This window comes from Sus scrofa, chromosome 3 (assembly GCF_054392235.1).
Source record: "Sus scrofa isolate SSC_HxYL_T2T_F1_AM1 chromosome 3, Sscrofa_HxYL_maternal_Yorkshire_Landrace_v2.0, whole genome shotgun sequence".
Lineage (NCBI taxonomy): Eukaryota > Metazoa > Chordata > Mammalia > Artiodactyla > Suidae > Sus > Sus scrofa.
In genome coordinates this window covers 38,480,930-38,502,642 of record NC_139385.1, presented here as the reverse complement: position 1 = coordinate 38,502,642, position 21,713 = coordinate 38,480,930, and the positions used below count along the sequence as shown (strand labels likewise).

General features: G+C 53.9%; 1 protein-coding gene across 50 annotated transcripts in view; it reads left to right on the top strand.

Moving 5' to 3' along the window:
* CLEC16A (C-type lectin domain containing 16A) overlaps window positions 1-21,713 on the top strand; it is a 220,317-nt gene that overhangs the window by 97,163 nt on the left and 101,441 nt on the right. For 18 of the 50 annotated variants that reach the window (XM_021086621.2, XM_085017563.1, XM_021086630.2 and 15 more), the window contains exons 16-18: window positions 1,774-1,824; window positions 4,462-4,590; window positions 12,893-13,013. In XM_021086621.2, coding sequence (XP_020942280.2) covers window positions 1,774-1,824; window positions 4,462-4,590; window positions 12,893-13,013 — 301 coding nt within the window. Of the gene's footprint in view, window positions 1-1,773; window positions 3,681-3,710; window positions 4,591-9,226; window positions 9,263-12,892; window positions 13,014-13,915; window positions 14,340-16,122; window positions 16,173-18,482; window positions 21,670-21,713 lie in introns of those variants that run through there. The other 32 variants (XM_021086618.2, XM_085017562.1, XM_085017565.1 and 29 more) reach the window with 16 other exon arrangements.

Here is a 21,713-nt window from a genome sequence, read left to right as displayed (position 1 = left end):
CTTTCATTATTTGTATTCTCTTTATTATTTTTTGCTTTTTAGGGCCACACCTGCGGCATAGGGAGGTTCCCAGGCTAGGGGTCTAATCGGAGCCACAGCTGCCAGCCTACACCACAGCCACAGCAACATGGGATCTGAGGTGTGTCTGCAACCAACACCACAGCTCACGGCAACACCAGATCCTTAACCCACTGAGCGAGGCCAGGGATCAAACCCGAAACCTCATGGTTCCTAGTTGGATTCATGTCCGCTGCACCACAGCGGGAACTCCCTGTAATCTCTTTAAACTGCTGTGAATGCTATGCCTGTGTGCACAGGGGTCTTTTTCTTTGCATGCAGCTTTTTAAGCCATTGTCCATGACTCTCAGTGTTTGTTGAGCTAAAACCAGGTCATGTAATCTGGAAACATACCTCGCCAGGCTCAGCTGACCCCGTGCAGCTGCACCACAGGGGATATGCCCAGACGAGGTTACACCCCTGGGCGCCCCACACACCGGGGCGGAAATCCCAGTCTCCCTTAGAACAGCCCAAACCACACTTGGCCTCGAAGTGAGGCTGCATGTCCTCAGCAAAGTCGTCTTTGAAGCTCTTTCCAGTACAACTGCTCTTGGTTTATTTCCTCTCGTGGAAAGTTTCCGGATTGCAAAAGCAGAAAGACATATAGGGAGCTATCTTCCCAGACACGTCTTTTTCCTTGGCAAAAGGAGAAGTGCATTTCAGTTGCAGCTTCTTTCTCCCAACCCAGATTGTTCTCTCTCTTATCCTGCAAGGTTTGCACTCTACATGTACTATCTCAGAAGCTTTTTGATATTTTCAAGGGTTGTTATTTTTGTGAGTTAGTGCCCGGGTCTCACACTGCACAGAAACAGTCAAGTTTATCTGTAGTTCTGATAACTGTAAAAACACCATAAAGGACCTGTTGCTTTTCCCACCTCGAGTGCATGCATGCGTGCGTGTGTGTGTGTATGTGTGTGTGTGTGTGTGTTTATGAAAGATGGAGAGGGAGAGAGTCAGGACTTAGGAGCCAGGCCAGGCCCGTTCTGACAGCCGTGACGCATTTCCCTGCGTCTCCCCTGCCCTGCCCACTGCGGCCCGCCAGCAGTGCTCACCATCACCATTCGACTTAACTCAGTCTGCACAACGACCCGCACAGATGTGGGTTGACGTCCCAGTCTTGCCGTGAAACACAGGTTACAAGAGGGACGGCCGAGGTTGTCCCCTGTGTACGCACGTGTCTCGGAGCCAATTCCCCCCCACCCCACACTGTTCTGCAAGGGCTGCAGGAATCACAGAGCCCAGAGGCGCCTCGGAAACGCGGGGCACAAGCTGTGCAAGGGTCGTAGCGTTGAGCGTTTTTAAGCACACGCTTCCTTTCCGAGCCTCGTGGTTTAACAGCATAGCTGAGCGTTATTTTCTCCAGCCGTTCTCAGCAAATAGATGATGTTCGTTACTGGAGCTACCTAACCATTTTTGTATTTTAATTGTATATGAAGTTATTTTTTGTTGTTTTTCATGAACTGCCTTGACGTTAGAAATCTAACTACATGGGCTTGAAGAAAAGGGAGAAAAACATCGAGGTGCAATTTGATATTGGGGTTTTCGTTTGAGTGTGTGTGTTCGTGTTCACGTGTGTGTTTTACTTCCTGGTGATTTACGAGAACTCGCTAATAAGAAACAGATGGCCCCCAAAGCCGCGAACTGGAGTTTATAATACTTTGTTGTTTATGGAAAAAAAATATGCATAATCTTCTCTTTCCTTCCTTTCATTTGTAGGGAGAAGAAATCTTCTTGGACATGTTCGAAGATGAGTACAGGAGCATGACGGTAAGTGAGCAGCCAGCGTGCATTTGTGGGTCTGCAAAGCTTCCCTGCCCCACCCAGAGAGGACTCGTCCTGTTGGGGGCTTTCTATCCCAATGGGTGGGAAGCTGCACCAAAATCCTGCCTTTTTGTTTTTGTTTTTGTTTCGTCTTTTCTAGGGCCGAACCCTTGGCATATGGAGGTTCCCAGGGTAGGGGTCTAATCGGAGCTGTAGCTGCCAGCCTACACCGCAGCCACAGCAATGCTGGATCATCAACCCACTGAGCAAGGCCGGGGATCGAACCCGCCACCTCATGGTTCCTAGTCGGATTCGTTAACCACTGAGCCACCACGGGAACTCCTGAAATTCTGCCTTTTGATCCCCGCCACTGAAATCTCAGATGACACACACTCCCCCTGAGTTGGACTGAGTCATAAGGTGGGCCAGAAAGGAGTTCCCTGGTGGCCTGGTGATTAAGGATCCGGCATTGTCACTGCTCTGGCTCGGGTTCAGTCTGTGGCCCAGGAACTTCTGGATGCCGTGGGTGCAGCCAACGAGGGAAACAGGTGGATCAGAAAGATTCACTGATATGAATAGCATTTGAGAACCTCTTGTGTGTATGAAATCATTTAATTCCCATATCAACCTGATGGGAGTCGCTCCCCTCCCAGGGCCCTGCCCTGCTCCATGTATCCTGCCACCTTTTTCGCCATGCCACTGGGATGTTCCCACATGTGGCTCTTGCTCGAACCCACCGCCAGCCCAGGGTCTTCCTTGTCTCCGTCCAGCAGGCAGAATCATGGGGAAAGACAGTTGCAGAGGATGGCAGCTTGCTCTGCTGTGTTCCCGCGCCTCTGCCCCTCAGTGGACACTCAGTAGATAGATGATAAATGGTCCTTTTCATGGACACGACTCACGAAGAGTAAAGTGATTCGAGATGTTTACAGTAAACCTAAGTGTTTAAAGTCTCCAAAAGAACAAGGCAGGTAACGTGTGCTGCAGGATTCCTTGGCCCATCACCGGGTGTCTGGACGCTGGGCCCCTGCCACATCCTCACTCATGGCCCCGAGGGGTCGCAGAGCTTTTTCAAAGAAAACATGTAAATTGGCATCACTCACCTCCAGAAATGGCCCCCCAGGGCTCCAGGCGGCGCTGCCTGAGTCATGCGTGTGCACCTCACGCCTGTGATGGCCCCGCCCCATTATTCCTTCAACCCCCCCACCCCAAGTTTCCATTCTTTGGACCGTGAATGGGAGTGAAGTGAGTCGGTTGTCAGCTGCTGTCTCAGGTTATGCCCCTGACGTCCCCTAACGACAGAACTCTGCAGAGTTAGGCTTCTTGTCTGGAAACGTAAGGCTCACATATCACTTGATGATGTGGAAAAGCTCAGGCTCCTACATATCTGCTCAGTTTCTGCTTCTGCTGCTTCCTAACTGCACCCCCGGGCAGGCTGCTGACATTCTGCGCCTTGATTTTTCCATCCGAAATGGGGCCCAAACCACGTGGCTTCCAGGCTGGCTGTGAAATGCCAAAGGGCTGCCTCCTGGAGAGGCTCAGCGCCAAGAATAGTTGATTCCCTCCCGTGGCAGGAAGCTTCCTGGGCTTCGTTTGTCTTAATCACACATTTGCTCTCGTCTTGCACAATGCCTGGCACTCTAGGGAAATATTAAACTGTCATGCTCCCAGCCCTCATACCTGAAAGTTGGTTGTTAGCTAACATGTCAGGAAACTAGCTACGAAGCTCAGTGAAGTGGACACAGGCCCTGGGGTGCTGCCAGGCCAGCCTTCACTTGTGACCCTTCGCTGTTTCTCCTGTCACCTCTTTTTTTGTTGTTGTTGTTGTTGTTGTTATTGTTGTTGTTGTTGTTGCTATTTCTTGGGCCGCTCCCGCGGCATATGGAGGTTCCCAGGCCAGGGGTTGAATCAGAGCTGTAGCCACCGGCCCACGCCAGAGCCATAGCAACGCGGGATCCGAGCCGCGTCCGCAACCTACACCACAGCTCACGGCAACGCCGGATCGTTAACCCACTGAGCAAGGGCAGGGACCGAACCCGCAACCTCATGGTTCCTAGTCGGATTCATTAACCACTGCGCCACGACGGGAACTCCCTGTCACCTCTTTCCTAATGCCGAGGCACAATGAGCATGGCTGTCCTGGAGGGGGCTTGCCAGCAGGGTGGGCCAGGGCCGAGGGGTGGCGAGGGGGTGGATGGCAGGCTGAAAAGGCGGCAGGTGGCTCCCGCACACTGGGCAGACCACCCTAAAGGGCCCACTGGAGAATGGCTGGCCTCCTTACTGGGCGGAGGGGAACGAGACAGTGAGGAAGCAGAGCTTTGTGCAGTGGGGAGGCACCTTCTCCAGGGTGTCTGAGCTGTCACTGCAAATGAAGGAAAATCTGCGGCTTAGAAAGCAGGCGCATCGCTCACGTCTGGCTACCCCGAGGCGTCACCTCAGTCTGAATCGGGGGTGAGTGGCCTCTTCCGTGTGTGTGTGTGTGTGTGTGTGTGTGTGTGGTGGGAGGCCCGTCATTCCTCCCTCCGCGAGGCCCCCTCCCCGCCACGTGGCCTCTTCCGTGTGTGTGTGTGTGTGTGTGTGTGTGTGGTGGGAGGCCCGTCATTCCTCCCTACGCGAGGCCCCCTCCCCGCCACGTCTCTCTTCTAGATGAAGCCCATGAACGTGGAATATCTCATGATGGACGCCTCCATCCTGCTGCCCCCAACGGGCACGCCGCTGACCGGCATCGACTTTGTGAAGCGGCTGCCTTGCGGGGATGTGGAGAAGACGCGGCGGGTGAGTGAGCGGGGACCCCACCTCTCCTGGGCAGCTGCCCTCCAGGGGCATCCAGAGCCGCCCTCCAGCCCTCAGAGAGCCGCGCGCCCCGACCAGGCCCAGGCCCAGCTTCCCCTGTGTTAAAGCAGAGATGGCAGTGCCACGGCCTCCGGCCCCGGGGGTGGGGCGGGCCGCCCCAGCCCCAGAGAGGAAGCGGCTTGTGCAGGGGGGCGGTGGGGCAGCGCCGGCGAGGCCTTGCAGGTGAGGCTGCCCTGGAACCTTAGCCCCGAGAGGCCGGCCCCGCAGACGGCGCGGCGCCGGGGTATCTGAGCCACCTGGGGGCGAGGCCCGCGCACCGCAGCTGTGATTCTCCCGCGCCGGCTGCGCGGCAGGAGAGGCAGGAGGCAGGCGTGTGAAGAGATTAGTTCTCAGAACCCAGCTGCAGCTTCCGTTATCAGCACTTTTTTTCTGAAGCAGTCTCCCGGGGCTCTTCATGGTACTTTATCTCCCTCGTCAGATCAGGGTTTCTTTCTTAGAAAGCACCATGACCTTTTCCTAGAAAATCATTCCCTGGAGATGGGAAGGTTAGGGGATAGATTAGAGGAATTCATTGCACTCGGCTCCCGTTATCAGCCTGCGTCTTCCCCTGAGCTCATCCGAGTGTAACCAGAGTGGCAGAGCTGCTTTAACTTTGAGATTCTAAAGGAGTTCCCGCTGTGGCTCAGCAGTAACAGCCCCAATGAGCATCCGTGAGGATGCAGGTTGGATCCCTGGCCTCGCCGAGTGGGTTAAGGATCCGGCGTTGCCGTGAGCTGTGGTGTACATCGAAGGCTCGGCTCAGCTCTGGCGTGGCTGTGGTATAGGCCAGCAGCTGCAGCTCCAGTTCCACCCCTAGCCTGGGAACCTCCATATGCTGCAGGTGTGGCCCTCAAAAGACAAAAAAAAAACAACAAAAAAAGCTTTGAGATTTTGAGAACTGAGATTGACTTGCTGGATCCGCCTCAGACAAGAGGACCCTGTGGCTTTCCTGCTGGCGATTTTGCCTTGGAAGTGGAACGAGGGTGGGGGGCTCAGGAAGTTGGTCCCGTGTCTGAGGTTAGTCCACATTCCCTGCTGTCTGACCAATCCCACAGCCCTCACTGCAGGACACCCCACCCCCCACCCCCCGCTTGGAGCCAGTGATGCCCTCCTTCCTCCTGCTCGTGGCCGGGCACACAGTTGTGTCTATGGGTGGCAGTGTTTGCACTGGGCACCCTTGGTGTCAGCTTTTATGGGGGGACTGCTTCTGACAAACGCGTGTCATATCTGCACCACTTCACGGGGTGGACACGTGCACCCCTGGCCTTTTATTGGCTTCAGAGATGGTAAGAGCGACGTCCCACACCTGGTCTGGCTGTCGTATTCCCAGACCAGAGAGGACCTTTACCCCGAAGTCCTCCTCAGCCCCTGAGCTGGAGGGTCCAGAAGGCTGTGGACATGGAGAGCTGCCGCCCGGGTTGCATCCTGGCTTCTTTTTGGCTCACGGTCCGTCAGGTTTTCTTAACGGTTCTGTGCGCTCATGTCCCTTGTGATGCAGTGGGTCACTCATATCAGGTCTTCATACGAACCTCCTCACGGCAGTCTGCAGCCACCCTCGGAGGCTGGCACTAGTATGATCCCCATCTTACACTGGAAGAAACTGAGGCACGAAGAGGTTGAGTGATTTGCTCAAGGTCCCCCAGCTCATAAGTAGCAGAGCCAGGATTCAGCCCAGGCAGTGTGGCCACTCGGAGCCCCGCCTCCCACGGCTGCCTTCGTTGTAGTTACTAGCCCGACTCGGTGCTGGCCACCAGGGACACACAGAGCAGCCTCGGTCCTCGAGGAATCCCAGCCTGGAGGGCGGAGTGGGAAGAGACACATGATCCATGGGTTGGGGCCCTAACCCTCCCCGGGGAGGGAGGTGGAGCGACACACAGGGTGCTCCTTAAGCCGAGACTCTGGGCAGGGAAGCAGGGTGGAGACAGAGGCCCAGACAGATGAGAGGGCAGGGACCGAGGCTTGAGCCCAGTGGGAGGGAGGCGGTGTGGGAAGCAGTGGGGCTGGAGGAGGTGGATTTCTGGAGCCTTGGAGCCCAGGGAGGACCTTGCTCACCGGTTCCTGCCGTCACACCCCGTGGTCCTGACCCACAGGAGAATCCAGGGCTCCGGCACATGGCAGAGCAAGGGCTCGGGCTTTGGGGTTCCCGCGCCTCTGAGCCACTGTCTCCTTACCTGGAAAGCAGTAGGGCCTGCCCTACCAGAGCTGTCAGGAGCACTCGGCCAAAGGCAGGGACACAAAGGCCAGTAGTGGGGCTTGAGGGTGTCACCTGTCACCTAGTTCATGTTCCCAGGGCTGTGCTGCCACCTCCCCTGCCGCAGATGGGCTGCACGGCCCGCACTGCTAACTGAAGCATGGGCAGAACCCCTGGCACGTCTGGGCTTCCCTGGGGTCTCCTGTTCAGCCTTCATCTGTTCGACAGGATTATGAAAGTGACACTCAAGTCCCAGGGTCCGTGGGTTTAGAGCCAGGGAGAAGGTGGCCGGGTGAGATAAAACAGTGCTGGCCGCCCCCCAGCTGAGCCATCCTCCCGAGGGAAGCTTCCCTTTGTGACCCCAGGTCCATTCCTGAAGGGGAATTTTGGCCCCTCTCCTCAGGCCAGTTCCTGATGCAAGGCAGCTGTCTAGAATCGTCCAGCAGCTTAGCTCCTCAGCCTGTTTCAGCCATCAGAACACAGCAGTGTGCTTTGAATTTGAGCTAAAGGAAGTGCATGGTTTAGCAAGCAATTGAGGGCTTATGTGGTTTGTTTCAAGTTCTTTGCTTGAATCCAGAGAACATTCCATTTCGTCCTTTTGGATTCAGAGGTTTTCTCTTTTTTTCCTGCCAAGTGTTGACTTCTCTAACTTTTCAGGAGGCTGACCCTTTTTAGAAATCCCCCCCCCCCCCTTTATTTTCCCTAAGAACTTGTCAGAGAAGTTCAAACCACCCTTACTGGTAAATCATTCCTTCCTGTGTTCATCAGAGAGCCACTGGGCTCCTGCTGTGTGCCAGGGGCTGGCCCGGCCGTGCAGAGGTGGGCAGGGCGGGCGGCCCAGCCTCTGGACCTCAGGTGACACGAAGAGGGGCAACGTTTATTCGCAAGAGAGCGAGTGACGAACATGATACCCGACTGCAGTCGGGGCTCGGAAGGAAAGAGGGCGCCACTACTCGGGACAAAGTGACCAACCAGGAGAAGCTGCTCTGCTGAGGCAACGTTGGAGGGGAGGCCTGAAGCCTGAGAAGGAGCCGGCCATGCAGGGATGCGCAGGAGGCACCTTCCAGACAGAGGGAGCAGCGAGTGCCGAGGCCCCGAGACGTGAACGAGCTCGGCCTGTTCAAGGAGCAGGGGGGCTGGAGGGAGAGTGTGCAGGGGACAGGACAGGGGACCAGGCCTTGCAGGCCGTGGGAAGGCGTCTGGCAGTAAAGCCACGTTCCCCTGCTTGCCTTTGGCGAGTTACACTGTTTATCCTTTGATTCGCCAGAGCTGTCAAGCATTTTCTAGGTGCCAGGCGATGCGCAAGATGCCTGAGAACAAATACTGCAAAGTAAGACAGAAGTCGCGAGAGTGCCACTGAGCCGTCAGAGCTGAGAAGGGAAACTCATGTTGACACGAAGGTCACAGGAGCTGCTGCGGCCTGATGAAAACATGCTCGCCGAACCTGGGCCTCGAGCTGGACCCACTCCACGAGGAAGGGCCCTTGAGAGGCCGTCAAGAAAGATCACAGGTGCAGGAGTCAGCCCAGCCGAGGTTCCATCCCCAGGGTCCAGCTGTGTGACCTGGAGCAAGTTGCTTCCCCTCCTGGGCCTCGTGTTCCCCACGTGTCCTGCCTTTCAGCTCTTGCCCAGAGTAGATGCCAGAGAGCAGCTGTGAAGTGGCTAAAGCGTGGAGGAGCATTCTAGCATCTCAGGTGGAAAAGAAATCCAGTCTTTGATGATTGAAGCCTCCTGAAGCTTAAAGCCAGAGACAAGAGAGTTAGGGAGAGGGCTTTTTGGTGAGGACGGAAGTCTGAATGTGAGCCGCTGGCCGTCGCCGCGGACTAGCCATGGAAGCCCTTGCAAAGGAAAGGTATCTGCATGAAGTTTTATTTGTCCCTTGTAAAACCACAGTTTTTGTGTTTATCACTGGTGACCTTGAGGAAATAGGATATTTTGCTTTTACTCTTTGGATGTGTATTACCCATTAAAGAAAACACAATCCCATCCTATGAAGTTTCCCAAGCAGGGGGAAAGAATTTCCTGCGATGTCATCACCCTACACAAACTGCGCACACGTTTTGTGTGTCCTCCCATCTTTGTTTGCAGACGCCTTTTCCCGGGGGGGGGGGGTTTGGGGGGGGCGCATAGACTTGCTTTCATCCTCACAGCCTGGCAGCTTTTCTCTCTCCATTGCAGAGCGAGTGTCTCATGTTGCGCCACACTTTTAGTGCGTCTCATTCCTTGCTGCTCTAGAACCGTCTACCTGGGGACTTCTGCCATACTTTCCTTAGGCATTTTCCTGCTGGTGGACATTTTGGTTACTGCCAGCATCGTATTATTTTCAACCCAACTGTAATGAGCGGCTTCACGAATACAGTGTTTCCTTTCTTTTGGCTTATTTCTTTAGGATAAGTTCCCAGAAGTGGAATGTCTGGTTCAAAGGGTATGAACGTTTTTGTTTTTCGTGTGTGTGACTCTCTCCGTATTGCCAAATTGCTTTTCCGAAGGGCTGTGCCCATTGTCAACCGCTTCAGCTCTCTTTTAAGAATGACTGACTTTCACAGCCGCTGCCACGGCTCGATGGGCTTCTAACCTGAGTGACTGTCGCCTAACCTCCTCAGCGGGGCCAGGGAAGTGGGCGAGAGGGCTTGGCCTGAGCATTTGCCCCTGGGCCGGCCCCAGGGCTCGGGGCATCCGTCCCCTGCGCAATCTGGTTGCACCTTGGCGGTGGCCCTGTCATCAGGGGTGGTGGGTACCCAGAGCTCCAACCCAGGCTTGAGGAATTGATGTGACTCACCTGATCCCAGGATGATCAGGTCTGTCTGACTCGGAAGTGGTCCCCCGGCCCATTCATGGGGCTCATCGCATGGGACTCCCTTGCCAGAGCCTGCTCCCAGCTGCCGGAAGGCAAACTGCAGAGGCCTCTTGATTGATTGATTGATTGGTTGGTTGATTTGCTTGTTAAGGCCGCACCTACAGCATATGGAGGTTCCCAGGCTAGGGGTCGAATCAGAGCCACAGCTGCCGGCCTACACCACAGCCACAGCAGCCAGGATCCAAGCCTCATTTGTGACCTGCACCATAGCTCACAGCAACGCCGGATCCTTAACCCACTGAGTGAGGCCAGGGATCCAACCCACATCCTCGTGGATCCTAGTCAGGATCGTTACCGCTGAGCTACGATGGGAACTCCCAAGGAGTCTCTTCTTTACATTTGGGCTTGCTCAGCTGTCACCCCTTTCCAAATCAAATCTGCTCTTCCAGAGTCAGTCTTCCTATCGTTCTGTGGAAGCATCTGGAAGGATAAGAATGCCTTTTTCCTTTTCAGTTAATACTTTTTAACTTGCCCATTTATTTAGGCAGCGTCAAGAAAAGCACTCAATAAAAGCTGGGGTCCCATGCTTTTGAAAGCAAAGGAGTGTGGTTGGAAGAACAGAGACTTTGGAGTCTGGTTATTAGTTGAATCACCTTGGGCAGGCTTCCATCCTGCTGTCTCTGGGCTTTGGTTTCTGGTCTATAAAGTGGGAACCACACAGGGTCATTCAAAGGCTCGGCTGAGGTGACGTGGTCCAGCCCCCAGCTGTGCCTGGCAGGCCCTGGCTAAGCAGAGGGAGCGGTGATGTTTGCAGGGCAGTGGGATGATTGGATGGCCCTTATCCTGGTTTATTCCCTTTCTCCTATGGACTCTTGGAGTTGGGGGGCTGGTGAGCATACCTGCTAAGCCCTCTAGAGGCCCGGGGTAGCCCCACTGCTGCTCGAGTAGAGTACCCAGGAGCCTGCCCTCGTGTTCATGGGTTTGGGCTTCTCACATGCCCTTTCTTCCCTTTGAAGTTGGAGCAGGAACCAGGAAAAGTGTTATTTGGAGGAGGGGGGTATTTTGTTTTGTATTTTTGGTTATTTTATTATTATTTTGTATTTGTGGACGCAGCTTCCATTCGTTGCTTAAAGAGCAAAAGCAAACGTTTTACCAAAAAGGTCTACGTCCGGAGCCAACTTCCACACTCCTTTTCTCTCGGAAGGTTTCTGGTTTCCAGAGGGCCTGGGTTGTGACAGCCACGCTTTTCTCTCTTCTCATCCCCCAGCTTGGGTCTGGTTTGATGTGTCTGCCTTCACAAGCCCAGGAGGGATGGGTTTTTGACGCAGCAATGAAACATCCGCTCAGCCTGGACCTGAGGGACATGGGCCTTGTCTGCTTTTCTCCCCTCGTCTCCGAGGTCGCGACTCCCTCTCTGAGAGTGCGCACTGCCTAGTAGTTCAAGTGAACACCCACATCCTGGGCTTTCTGTGTGTGCGTGCGTGCGTGCGCTGGCACGGGCATTTGAATGTCCCGGTGTGTTTGCTTAAGTGACACAAGTATCAGCCGTTCCTGGGTCCAGGCCCAGCTCTGCCTCTCCCCAGCTGTGTGAACATGCTCGCTCTGCCCTCTCAGCTCCGTTTCCTCCTGTGGAAAATCTTTACATTGCAATAAGGTGCCCACAGTGCCTGGCACGCAGTCATTGCTGAATAAATACAAACCTGACTGGCTGGGGTTTGAGTGGAACAACCTCTTTTTCCTCTGATTGTTGCAGACAAAGACTGTGCTTTAAAATAGTAAGATCAGATCATATGCCAATGCCGCCACAGTCACCACCATTTTAATATGAAGCTTGTCTTCCTGCAGTGCTTCTGGTTGACAGAGAGAAGTACTTGGGCTCAGAATAGGTCCTGAGATTGCTTTGTCCTCCTGATTTTCTGCACTGGGAGATTAAGCAATTGGCCCGAGATCTCCTGCCAATTCTGGGCCAGGGTTGAGAGGAGCCCGTGGTCATTAGACGCCAGTGTAGGCCCAGCCCTGTGTGGGCAGTGATATTTTGGGAGGCACCTTGTCGTATAAAGGGCAGCCTCCCCTCTTGGGGGTCAGGCTTCCAGCCTCAGAAATGGAAACAGGAGGACCGACCCAAAGGCGGACCCTGTGGCTTACCAGTGGTGACAGTGGTTTGTCCCCATGCCCAGTTGGGGAGCAGCTGGGGTATGGGGTGGCCGCCGCTTTATGGAACACATTTTGACTGTTCCCTGCCAGTATTATCTCAGGACCTCCTACCAGCCCTGTGCAGTAGAGACCCCCACCCCCATTTTACAGATGAGGAAACTGAGCTCACGGGCTCAGGGGCCTTGCCCAGCGTGGTGGAGCTGAGAGTCCTTGTATGTCTGACTTGGGGCCATTTCCCTCAGGCCGGCCCACCAGGGGTAAGTCAGAGAAAGTGGCCCAGAGGTGGCCTCCCCTGTGGCTGCCCCTGCATTTCCTGGCCTCTGGTTGGCAGGCGAGTTAGCCCTAAGCCAGGACTCTGGGGAGGGTACCTCTAGGGCCAGCCATCCCCAGGTGAAGGCTGCTTTCTGCACAAACTTTTCTGGCTTCCAGGACCTGGGATTCTGCTTTGGTTCTGCCCTCTGGAAATGCCTGGTCACGCTGGGTTCCACCAAGACTCCTCTTCTGTGGGTTAGGAGTCCCTCTGCGAATGGAGCCAGCTCTGTCTGCAGAAAGCTGGCCAGAGGAGTCTGGGGGCTCTTGGGGCACTGACGTCACTGCACACCTGCCAGGTGCCAGGTCCTCTGTCCCATCAGTGGCACACCCAAAGGGCTGAGGTTCACCCCACATTCAGTAGGTGGGACCTTGAAACGCTCATGGTGTGGATTCCCAAATTGCACGCTGATTTAGTTGCAAGAGGCCTGGTTCTTGCCTTCCCTAGACGTGAGCCTAGGGCAGGTTCCTTGGCCTGCTTGGGTCTCTCTGCCTCATCTGGGAGGCAGGACTGCCTGCTGAGGATCACGTGTCACTAGAGGAACAGTCCTGGCAAATGACGGGTGCCCAGTGAGGTGAAATGGCCCAAACCTGAACCCGTGGATAATGGAAAGCAGGCTGGCTCCTTTGATTGTTGTATAGCTTGCTCTGAAGGCAGCAGAACCCTGATGCCGGGAGAAGTGGGCTTGGTTGTGTTTGTTTTGAATCAGAAGTCACTGTGTGCGTTCTCCGCGTGGAACATCCCGCTGGGTGACTCCATCTCCCTCTTCTCTGCTCTCCCAATTGTCGGTCCAGGCCATCCGGGTGTTCTTCATGCTCCGCTCCCTGTCACTGCAACTTCGAGGGGAGCCCGAGACCCAGCTGCCGCTGACCCGAGAGGAAGACCTGATCAAAACGGACGACGTCCTGGATCTGAGTGAGTTGGTCATCCCAAGTCATGGCGGGGGGACACCGCCAGGCTGATTCACGTCACTGGGAGGGTCGCGTGCGACCTGCATGTTGTACTGGGGTTGATCTGTGACCGTGTGCTAACAGAGTGCGCATATCACACCAAACTTCCCAAGAAAGGACACTAGATTCTGGGCACCTTGAGGTCCGTCTGTGGGTCCTGCTTTCTGGAGACCAGGGGGAGCTGCGTGTGGGTGTTTTGCTGAAAGATCTGTGCAGGGTGATTGGGATCTCAAGCAGGAGCGGGCCCAGCTCCAGGATCCCTGCCCTCCATATAGTCTCAGCATCTCTGGTCTGATTGATTTTGTATGTTTAAGGTGTTCTGTATGATTTTAATGGCCAAATGATTCCACTGCTAAGAAAAAGAAAGCTTCCAAAAATGCAAATCACTAGCATTTAGATAGAGACGAAGGCTTCGGAGGCCAGAGAACCTGTGGCTCAGCTTGCAGTCCCAGGCTTCTTATTGGACCACACCATGCCTCAGGGCTCTCCTCTGCAGCATGAGGCTGAGATTGAAAGGAGACAGTGGATATAAAGCCTGGGCATATTCCCATAACCCTTCTCATATTCATATAGCTCTCTTTTTCCTCCATTTGTTGTGGGGCACAGGTGCACTGAGGGAAAGATAGTTTTCTGTTTCTTAAAGACACTGTGATATATTAGGACTCTTTGATTATAAGAGACAGGAAGCCCACCTTAGACTAGCTTAAGGAAAAAGAAAGGGGAATTCACTGATATCACTGTAAAGTCCCAAGAGTAGTTCTGCCTTCAGGCCTGGCTGGATCTAGGCACTTAAGCAGTGTCATGGGAAAGCTGCTGCCCTCCATCTCTCAGCTCTGCTTTCGTTTGTTCTGCCTTCATCCTACATAGGGCTCTCACCATGTAGTGACAAGATGATGATCAGCAACTCCAAGCTCTGTGAACTAGTAAACAGCCCCGGCAGAACCAGAGCTTCTGTTTCCCTATAACTTCTATGGGAATCCAGGGCAGTGCTCTCATTGACCTAGCTTGGGTCACATGACTATTCCTGAACCAGTCAGTGGTCAGAGGAATGTGATTCACTGATTGGCTAGGCCAGGGTCACATGCTCAGCAGCAGAGCTGTTCCTTTTGAACCACATCACCTGGGAAATGAAGTTTCCTCAAAGGACACTCATGAAGAAAAGATGGGAGCTGGAGAGGCAGCAGCAGCAGATGGCCACTCTTTGTAGTGTATGCTGAGGAGAGGGCCTTTGTTTTAAATCGGCTTTACTGAAATATGGTTTACATTCAATAAAATCAACCAAGTTTTGGCATTCCCATTGTGGCTCAGTGGTAACAAACCTGACCAATATCCATGAGGTTGTGGGTTCCAGGTTTTAGTGTACAGTTGAATGAGTTTTGACGAACTGTTCAACTGTGTGACCCGTGATCATGAACTAGACCATTGAAGGTTGGCTTTTAAGCCTGACACCCTTGCCCTGCTCTGTAGTCCCTCAAGCAAATGTTTGCACACCCCCCCACACCCCGGTTTCCCCACCTGTAAAATCGGGATGGTCTTCCCTGTGTTCTGGGGCTGTCGTGAGAACTGAATGGAACGTCACGTGAAATACAGTGTGACTGAGCATAGTACCTCACGTGTGAGTGTGCTCAGGCCACTGGAGTCGGTGTTATTACCCGTTGATCAAACACGGTGATGTGCGTCAAGAGCAGAGCACACTTCCTGACACACAGAAGATTCTCAGGAAATGATAGTACGGGTTGTACCTGGTTGTCCAGCTCCTTTTTCTTGCCTCCTTCTTGCTTATGCTCTTCTTTCCTTCTCTCTCCGAAGAACAGGGGAGCTCTGCCCCCTCTCTGCTCTGTGCCCGTCTTCTTTGGCCCCTTCCCCCTTGAGAAATGGCCATGGGGATTTCTGTAAAGGTTTAAATGGATGGAATTGGCTGGAGAGACCCATCAACCCATCTTTCTCTGATTTGATTCAAGGAAAGAGAGAGAAACAGTTTGCTTTAAAGGGGCCACTCCATCAAGGCAGCAGGAATGTTTGCATCCGTGAAATGGAATTAAATTTTATGCTGGGAATTCACATTCTCTCCCCCTCCCCCTAGGAACTGGCCTCTGCTGAAACAAAGGTTAAAAGTATTTCACTTATCAATTTTAATTGATTAGATTGCTAGTTGAGATCACTTAACTGAGCCTTTTTGGGTAGTTGGCCATTAGGAAAGTAATGGCTGTCTGTCTTTACCCAGGCTGATGGCAAATTATGTCTGTGCTAAAGAGGGTGCCGTCCAGAAAATACCATGAATTATGGATTTTATGAGCATGTGGTACTAGAGTAAGATATGCATGTGTTGACTCTGGGTGATTATTCTTACATACTGGAGCCTCTCACCTTCCATTGGGGAGAAAGCGACATGCTCTGCACTTGACAAAATGCCTCCTGTGTGTGCAGAGGTGGGAAGCGGCGTCGGGCAAGGCGGTCGTAGTTGCCGATGTTGTAGGCCGGGTGTGCTTCTTTGGAGGGAACGTTTTTTGTCGTTTTTTGGTCTCCCTGAGGAGTTTGAGGAAACTGACTCAGGGACCAGTGTTTGGGGCTGGTCAGCTTTTATCTAGGGGATATGGTCTGACAGGCTTAAAGGAATGCCAGCTCCCGCAGCAGGAAGAGGCGACTTTAAGTGTATTTGCTAAACCTGTCGCACTTTGATAAGAAACCACAGAATGAGAGCGCTCAGAAGCCATCTCCTGTGTCCTCTGCCCTGCCGCCCACCCCTGGGCCAGGTGTGGCCGGTGAGCTGACACATCAAAGAGGCCGGCGGCACCCCTCGGGAAAGAAGGGAACACAGAGCTGAAAGCTGGTTTTGTTTTCCCTGGAGAGGAGAGCAGGGGCAGAGGCCACAGATGGCAGCCCTGCGGGAGAGAGGGGAGGAAGGGGGGCCCGGGGAGGGCAGACAAGCCTGGTCTTGGCGGGCGAGATAGACTGGATTTCTAGAGTCTCTGCATCCCCAGCCTTCAGCCTCAACAGTCACTCCCCTTTTGCTAATAAGCCTCATTTCATCTGCTCCACCATTTTTCTTTTTCACCCTCATCCCACACCCCCAGTGTGTTGAAGCACATGGAAGACACCGTATTATCGTATCTATAAATACTTTAACAGGTAAGGACTTGGTGTTACGCTTCTTGATTGACCTGGTTGCCACCATTGCAAATGGTGAATTGCCCCGCCGCTGCCCTGGGTGGAGCCCCGAGCTGGGGCCAGTGCTCTGCTGTGTTCCGCCAGCCTGGCCCCGCTGACTTGGCAGCCCCTGCTGTCGCTGGACGTAAGCAGCTTTGTGACCTCGCTCAGGGTTTTAATGCTTGCGAAGCTCGGTGGTCTTGCCTTTAAAATGGTTCTAAGAAGACTTTGCAAGGAGGGCTGTTGAAGGTCATGTGAGGTCATGTTCACGAAGCTTGCGGCACCCCTGCTTGGCTCGGAGCAGGTGCTGGATGAGTGAGAGCCGGCGTCCCCGAGGCAGCTGCTGAATAAGTGAGTTCGCTGAATCAGTGAGATAGAACTCACTCTGCGTGGCGCCTGGAGGCGGGCAGGTTTTGAAGAGTGTATCTTGACGTGTTGAAACCAGTTCGTCACAGATCCCTTCTGTGATGGCGCCATTTGGGGGTGAGAAAGACGGCTCGGGCTGTACTGCGCCCAGGCGGGGCGCTCCCCGCAGTCCCAGCAGCCACCTGAGTGACACCCCAGTTGTGCTCTGAGGACAGGAGAGGCACCCAGATAACAGGGCATTCATGGTAGGGAAGTTCCCTCTTGATCCACACACCCGAGGCGATACCAGGAGGCCTCTGGGAGCTTTCCTCCCAGCCTCATCCACAGAGGGAGCTCCTGGCATTTACATAGTTGTAGCCGCGCCCCCTGCAGCAAGACACCTAATCTTGTCTTCTGTTTTTTTAAAATCCATTCAGTGAGGGAGTTCTCGTTGTGGCTCCCAGTGGGTTATGAACTCAACTAGTATCCATGAGGATGCAGGTTTGATCCCTGGCCCCGCTCAGTGGGTTGAGGATCCAGCATTGCCATGAGCTGCAATGTAGGTGGCAGACGCGGCTCGGATCCCACATTGCTGTGGCTGTGGTGTAGGCCAGAGGCTGCAGCTCTGATTTGACCCCTAGCCTGGGAACTTCCATATGCCACAGCTGTGGCCCTAAAATAAGCAAATAAAGTAAAAATAAATTTGAGTCCATTCAGTGAAACCCATCCATTCATCCACCTACCTATCGAGCCCCTGCTGTGTGGCAGGCCCAGCGCTGGTGGTGAGCTAAAGCCAGACCTGGTCCCTGCTCTGTGGTGCTTCCTGTTGGGGGCAGGGGGGTGGTGGTGCCTGGGGTTGGGGGGTGCCCACAGACAGGTTAGGAAGTAAGTGCTAAAGGCTCCGTCCCGGGCTGGCTGAGACGGCTCCGTGGAGATGATGAGCAGGGCCCAGCGTTAGAGAAGAAGCTCCTGGAGAGGGCTGCCTCTCTGGAGAGGCACCGTGTGGGGAGGAGCTAGAACATTCCATGAGAAAATGATGAGGCCTGCCAGTGCAGGGAGACGTCAGAGGGAGGCTGGAAGTTGGGACGAGCTTGGTGTGTCGCAGAATCCCGAAGGAGGCCAGTGTGGCTGAAAGGTAAGGAGAAGCGGGGCGAGGGGCTGAGATGAACCAGATCTCAAGTCTGGTGCAGTGGGAAGCCATCAGAGGGTGTCCGCAGGGACAGCCATCCTGAATGTGCACTTGTAAAACTAGATCTGCCACGTCGGACGGTGCCTACAGGGGCCTGGGAGCCACGTCGAGGGGCTGGAGAGGTCTCGTGGTTGTACACGTGGGCTCAGGAGTGACTGTGCCAGAGAGAAATCCCAGCCTGGCCCCTTGCCACCTGCCGGCGTCGCCCCTTCAGCAAGTAACTTCATCTCCTGGTGCTTCAGTTGCCCTGTGTGTAAGCTGGGACGGGGGTGGGGTCAGTGCGTTAACATATGTGACGTGCCTGGAACAGTGCCTGGCCGTCATCGCAGGGAGGCCAGTCAGGAGGTTGTGGCAGGAGCCCAGGGGCTAGTGACCATAGGGAACAGGCCATAGGGACGCAGTCTGGGGACAGCATCTTGTCTGAATAGCCATGGCACTGCTGGAGATCCAGCTTGCCTCTGGGTACTGAACTCGGGGTCAGTCTGGGCAGCACTGGGGTGGGGGGGTGCTGTGATGCCTTCATCTGGGGGGCAGCCCTGAAGGAGGAGCTGAATCAGAGAGGAGGCGCCAAGGTTCGTTGGGTGGTCAGATAAGAGATGCCGGAAGATGTGCCGGCAGCAGGTCAGAAATCTCCTCCCTCACATCCACCTCGGGAGCGGTTTTCCGCGTTGTTCAGGGTCGTATGTTCTATTCCCCAAGGCGTGTCGTGTAGCCAGCCCACATTTATTGGCATTTCCACTTTTGCTCTCTTAGGACGTAGATGGCTGTTCCTCAAAAGATCCTTGAAGCAGTTGGAATCCTGGACCAAGTGGTCTCTGAGAGAGGACCCAAGCCCCCAAAGAACTCCCCGTGCATAAGCAGCTCTCTGCTCCGGGTCTGAGCCCTCACCTGGTCTCGGATGCCCTCCCCAGAGTCTGGGGGCCTGGAAAGCATCCATCCTGGACAGCAGGGGTTCCCTGTGGTTCCCCGACCGTGGGACATCACAGCCCAGTAAAATGCCAAAACACAAATGGAATCCAACAGAGCCTCTGGGGATAGGTAGGATTATCAGCTCTTAATTTTGGCAAGTAGTCTTTTTTTTTTTTTTTTTTTTTTTTTTTAAGCATTTATGCACTGGAGTTCCCGTTGTGGCCCAGTGGAAACAAATCCGACTAGTGACCATGAGATTGGGGGTTCGATCCCTGGCCTCACTGAGTGGGCTAAGGATGCCATGAACTGTGGTGTAGGTCGCAGATGCAGCTCGGATCTCGCCTTGCTGTGGCTGTGGCCTGCAGCTGTAGCTCTGATTCAACCCCTAGACTGGGAACCTCCATGTGCCACAGGTGCGGCCCTGGAAAGTGAAAAGAAAAAAAAAAAGGCATTTATGAACTATCCTGTCATTATAGAATGGGTACCGTTAATACTGGATAAGTAGGAAGGGCCTCATTTCAGAACAAGACACAGACTTGTCAAGCAACAGCAGTGGCAACTGTAGGCCCACATACAGTGCTTTAATGCGGTGTATTTAAAAGAAAATTCAAGTGTGGGGCAGTCACAGGAGCGAAAGCCAGTGTCTCTGCCTTTTCTAGCTTAGTCTTATGGGCGAGGCGAACACAGATCCCAGCATCTCACAGATGAGAGTCTGTGCTGAGGGCTCTGAGAGCAGGTAATGGGGTCGGCCTGCCTGGAGGTCAGGGGGGCCTCGGAGGGACAGGGAAGGGGCACAGCAGAAGCAAAGGCCGTGGGGCCAGTGGGCAGCAGGGGAAAACGAGAAATGGCAGAGTGGCCAGAGGGCAGGGCAGGGGAACAGTAAGGGGGTGGTGAGATGAGGCTGAGGAGGTCGCCTTGGGCCTTTCTGCAGGCCTTGGAGATGCATCCAGGATTCAGGGTTTAACCCAAGCCTTGGAATCATGCCTTTGAAGCTAATTGTTACCAATGCTAAGGTTTCAGTTGTGCTCGTCTCCTGGTGAGGCAGCCTGCTGGGGACCTTCCCTCTACACTCCTTTAGGCTGTTTCCAGCCCAGAACCTGCCTCTTTAAGAAGGTGGCTGAGGACATAGAGAAGCCTTGGGTCCCCGAAAAATACAGACTTAAGAGACAACAGATCTGACATCTGGATCTCTGCCCCGCCTCTTCCGTGCTGTGTGACCTGGGACAAATCAACTTGCTTCTCTGAGCCTCAACTGCCTCGTTGATAAAATGAGAGCTGCGATGCTCACCTTTGCAGGATTTTTATAAAGCAGGACAATAAGGTGTGTATAGAGGTTGCAGACTGCTAGCCCTCAGGCAGATAGGGCCACAGATGGAGTTCAGTACCTGGCAGAAGTTTTGCAAGCAAATTTGGTGTTAGTTGGCAAGGTTTGTTTTTTTTTCGGCTGTGCCATGGGGCATGCAGAAGTTCCTGGGCTGGGGATCCAATTGCACCACAGCAATGACAATGCTGAATCCTTAACTGCTAGGCCACCAGGGAACTCCTATTTGGCTAACATTTTATAATCAGGCTATTTTATTGCACAAGCCCAGATATCTGCCATTTCCATTATGGGACGGTCTGGCCCCAAGGGACCTGCATCCCCACAGAGCAGTGAGCTGCCTCTCCTCATGGGCGCGCACCTCTCACCGGCTTGCCCTGCCTCCGGCTGTGAATCTCCAAACCGGAGCACCCAGCTGCCTGTTCGCCTGCTCAGCACCTCACACCTGCTACAAACACAGGGAGTCGCAAAGCTGCCACCCCTCAGCCTTCTCCTCTCCCGGTTGGCAGCAGACAGCTCCCTCCTGGTGCAGAAACCTGGGGCTCATCCTCACCTCCTCTCTTTTTCTCAAACTCAACTTCCTGTTGGTCGGCACAGCTTTCCTTCCGGATATGTCTGGGATCTGACCATCTCCCCCAGCTCCACCCCATGGCACCTGGCTTGCCCTGCTAGCATCTCTCACCTGCCTTGTCGCAGAAGCCTCTCAACCAGTCACTAGCTTCTGCCTTGTTCCCTACAGTTTATTCTCGACACGGGGTTCTGCCTCATCCTCTTCAAAACCTAAGTCAGATCGTGTCCCTCCTTTGCTCAAAGTGGCCCGCATCCCACCCTGACCGAGAGGAGAGATGTTTATGGTGGCCCGTGAAGCCAGGCGTCACCCCATATCACGCGGCTCTCTGCATCGCTGCTGTTCTTCAGACACACCAGGCCTGTTCCCACTTCGGGCCTCTGCTCTGACTGCACCCTTGCCCCTGCAAACCACTCGTGCCCCAGAACAAGTGCAGCTGTGGGCACATGCAAGGCCCATGGACAACCACGTGTGGCAACCGAATACCAAATTCTCCCTCTAGGGTTCAATTCTGGACCAAGCCACCCCCCCACCCCCTGCCCTTGTTATCCTCTTGTTTGTTAATGACCCCAAATGGGAATGTTGAGTCACCTCGCAGTATTCCCTGTCTCCTCCGTTTCTGGGGTGGGCCTCGTCCCAGCGCCCTTGCAGGCGAGAGCTTTTAGACAAAGTGGACGTATCTGGCTCTACTCATCTGAATGCTTAAAGAGACGTTTCCAGCAAGAGTATTATGAAGCTCCCTAAGCAAGTTATGTGGTTTGATTGTAAGTCCATGAAAATGTGAGCTCATTGATTTTGCTTCTCTTGCAAGGCCAGTGATAGTCTTGTGGAAACTATCTGGAAAATCCTCTCTCACTTCTGGAAAATCCCCTCTGGTGCCTTATTTTGCTGATGGCCCAGCTGTTGTCATGTGCCTCATCTTGGCAAAGACGAGAAAAGAGCAGAAATAATAAAGATGATGAGAGACAAGCCCAGAATGTAGGACATTCTAGAAGACAACCCATTTGAACTTCGCATAGATGGGGTGTCAGGGGAAACCAGACAGAACAGAGAACTGTTCTAGATCATTGAAACAGAGGAGACATGACAGCTGTCACCTTGGATTGGATCTTGGATTGAGGAATAAAAACAAAGTAGCCTTAGAGGACTTTTGTGTGTGAAATTGGAAAAAATTTGCATATAGATT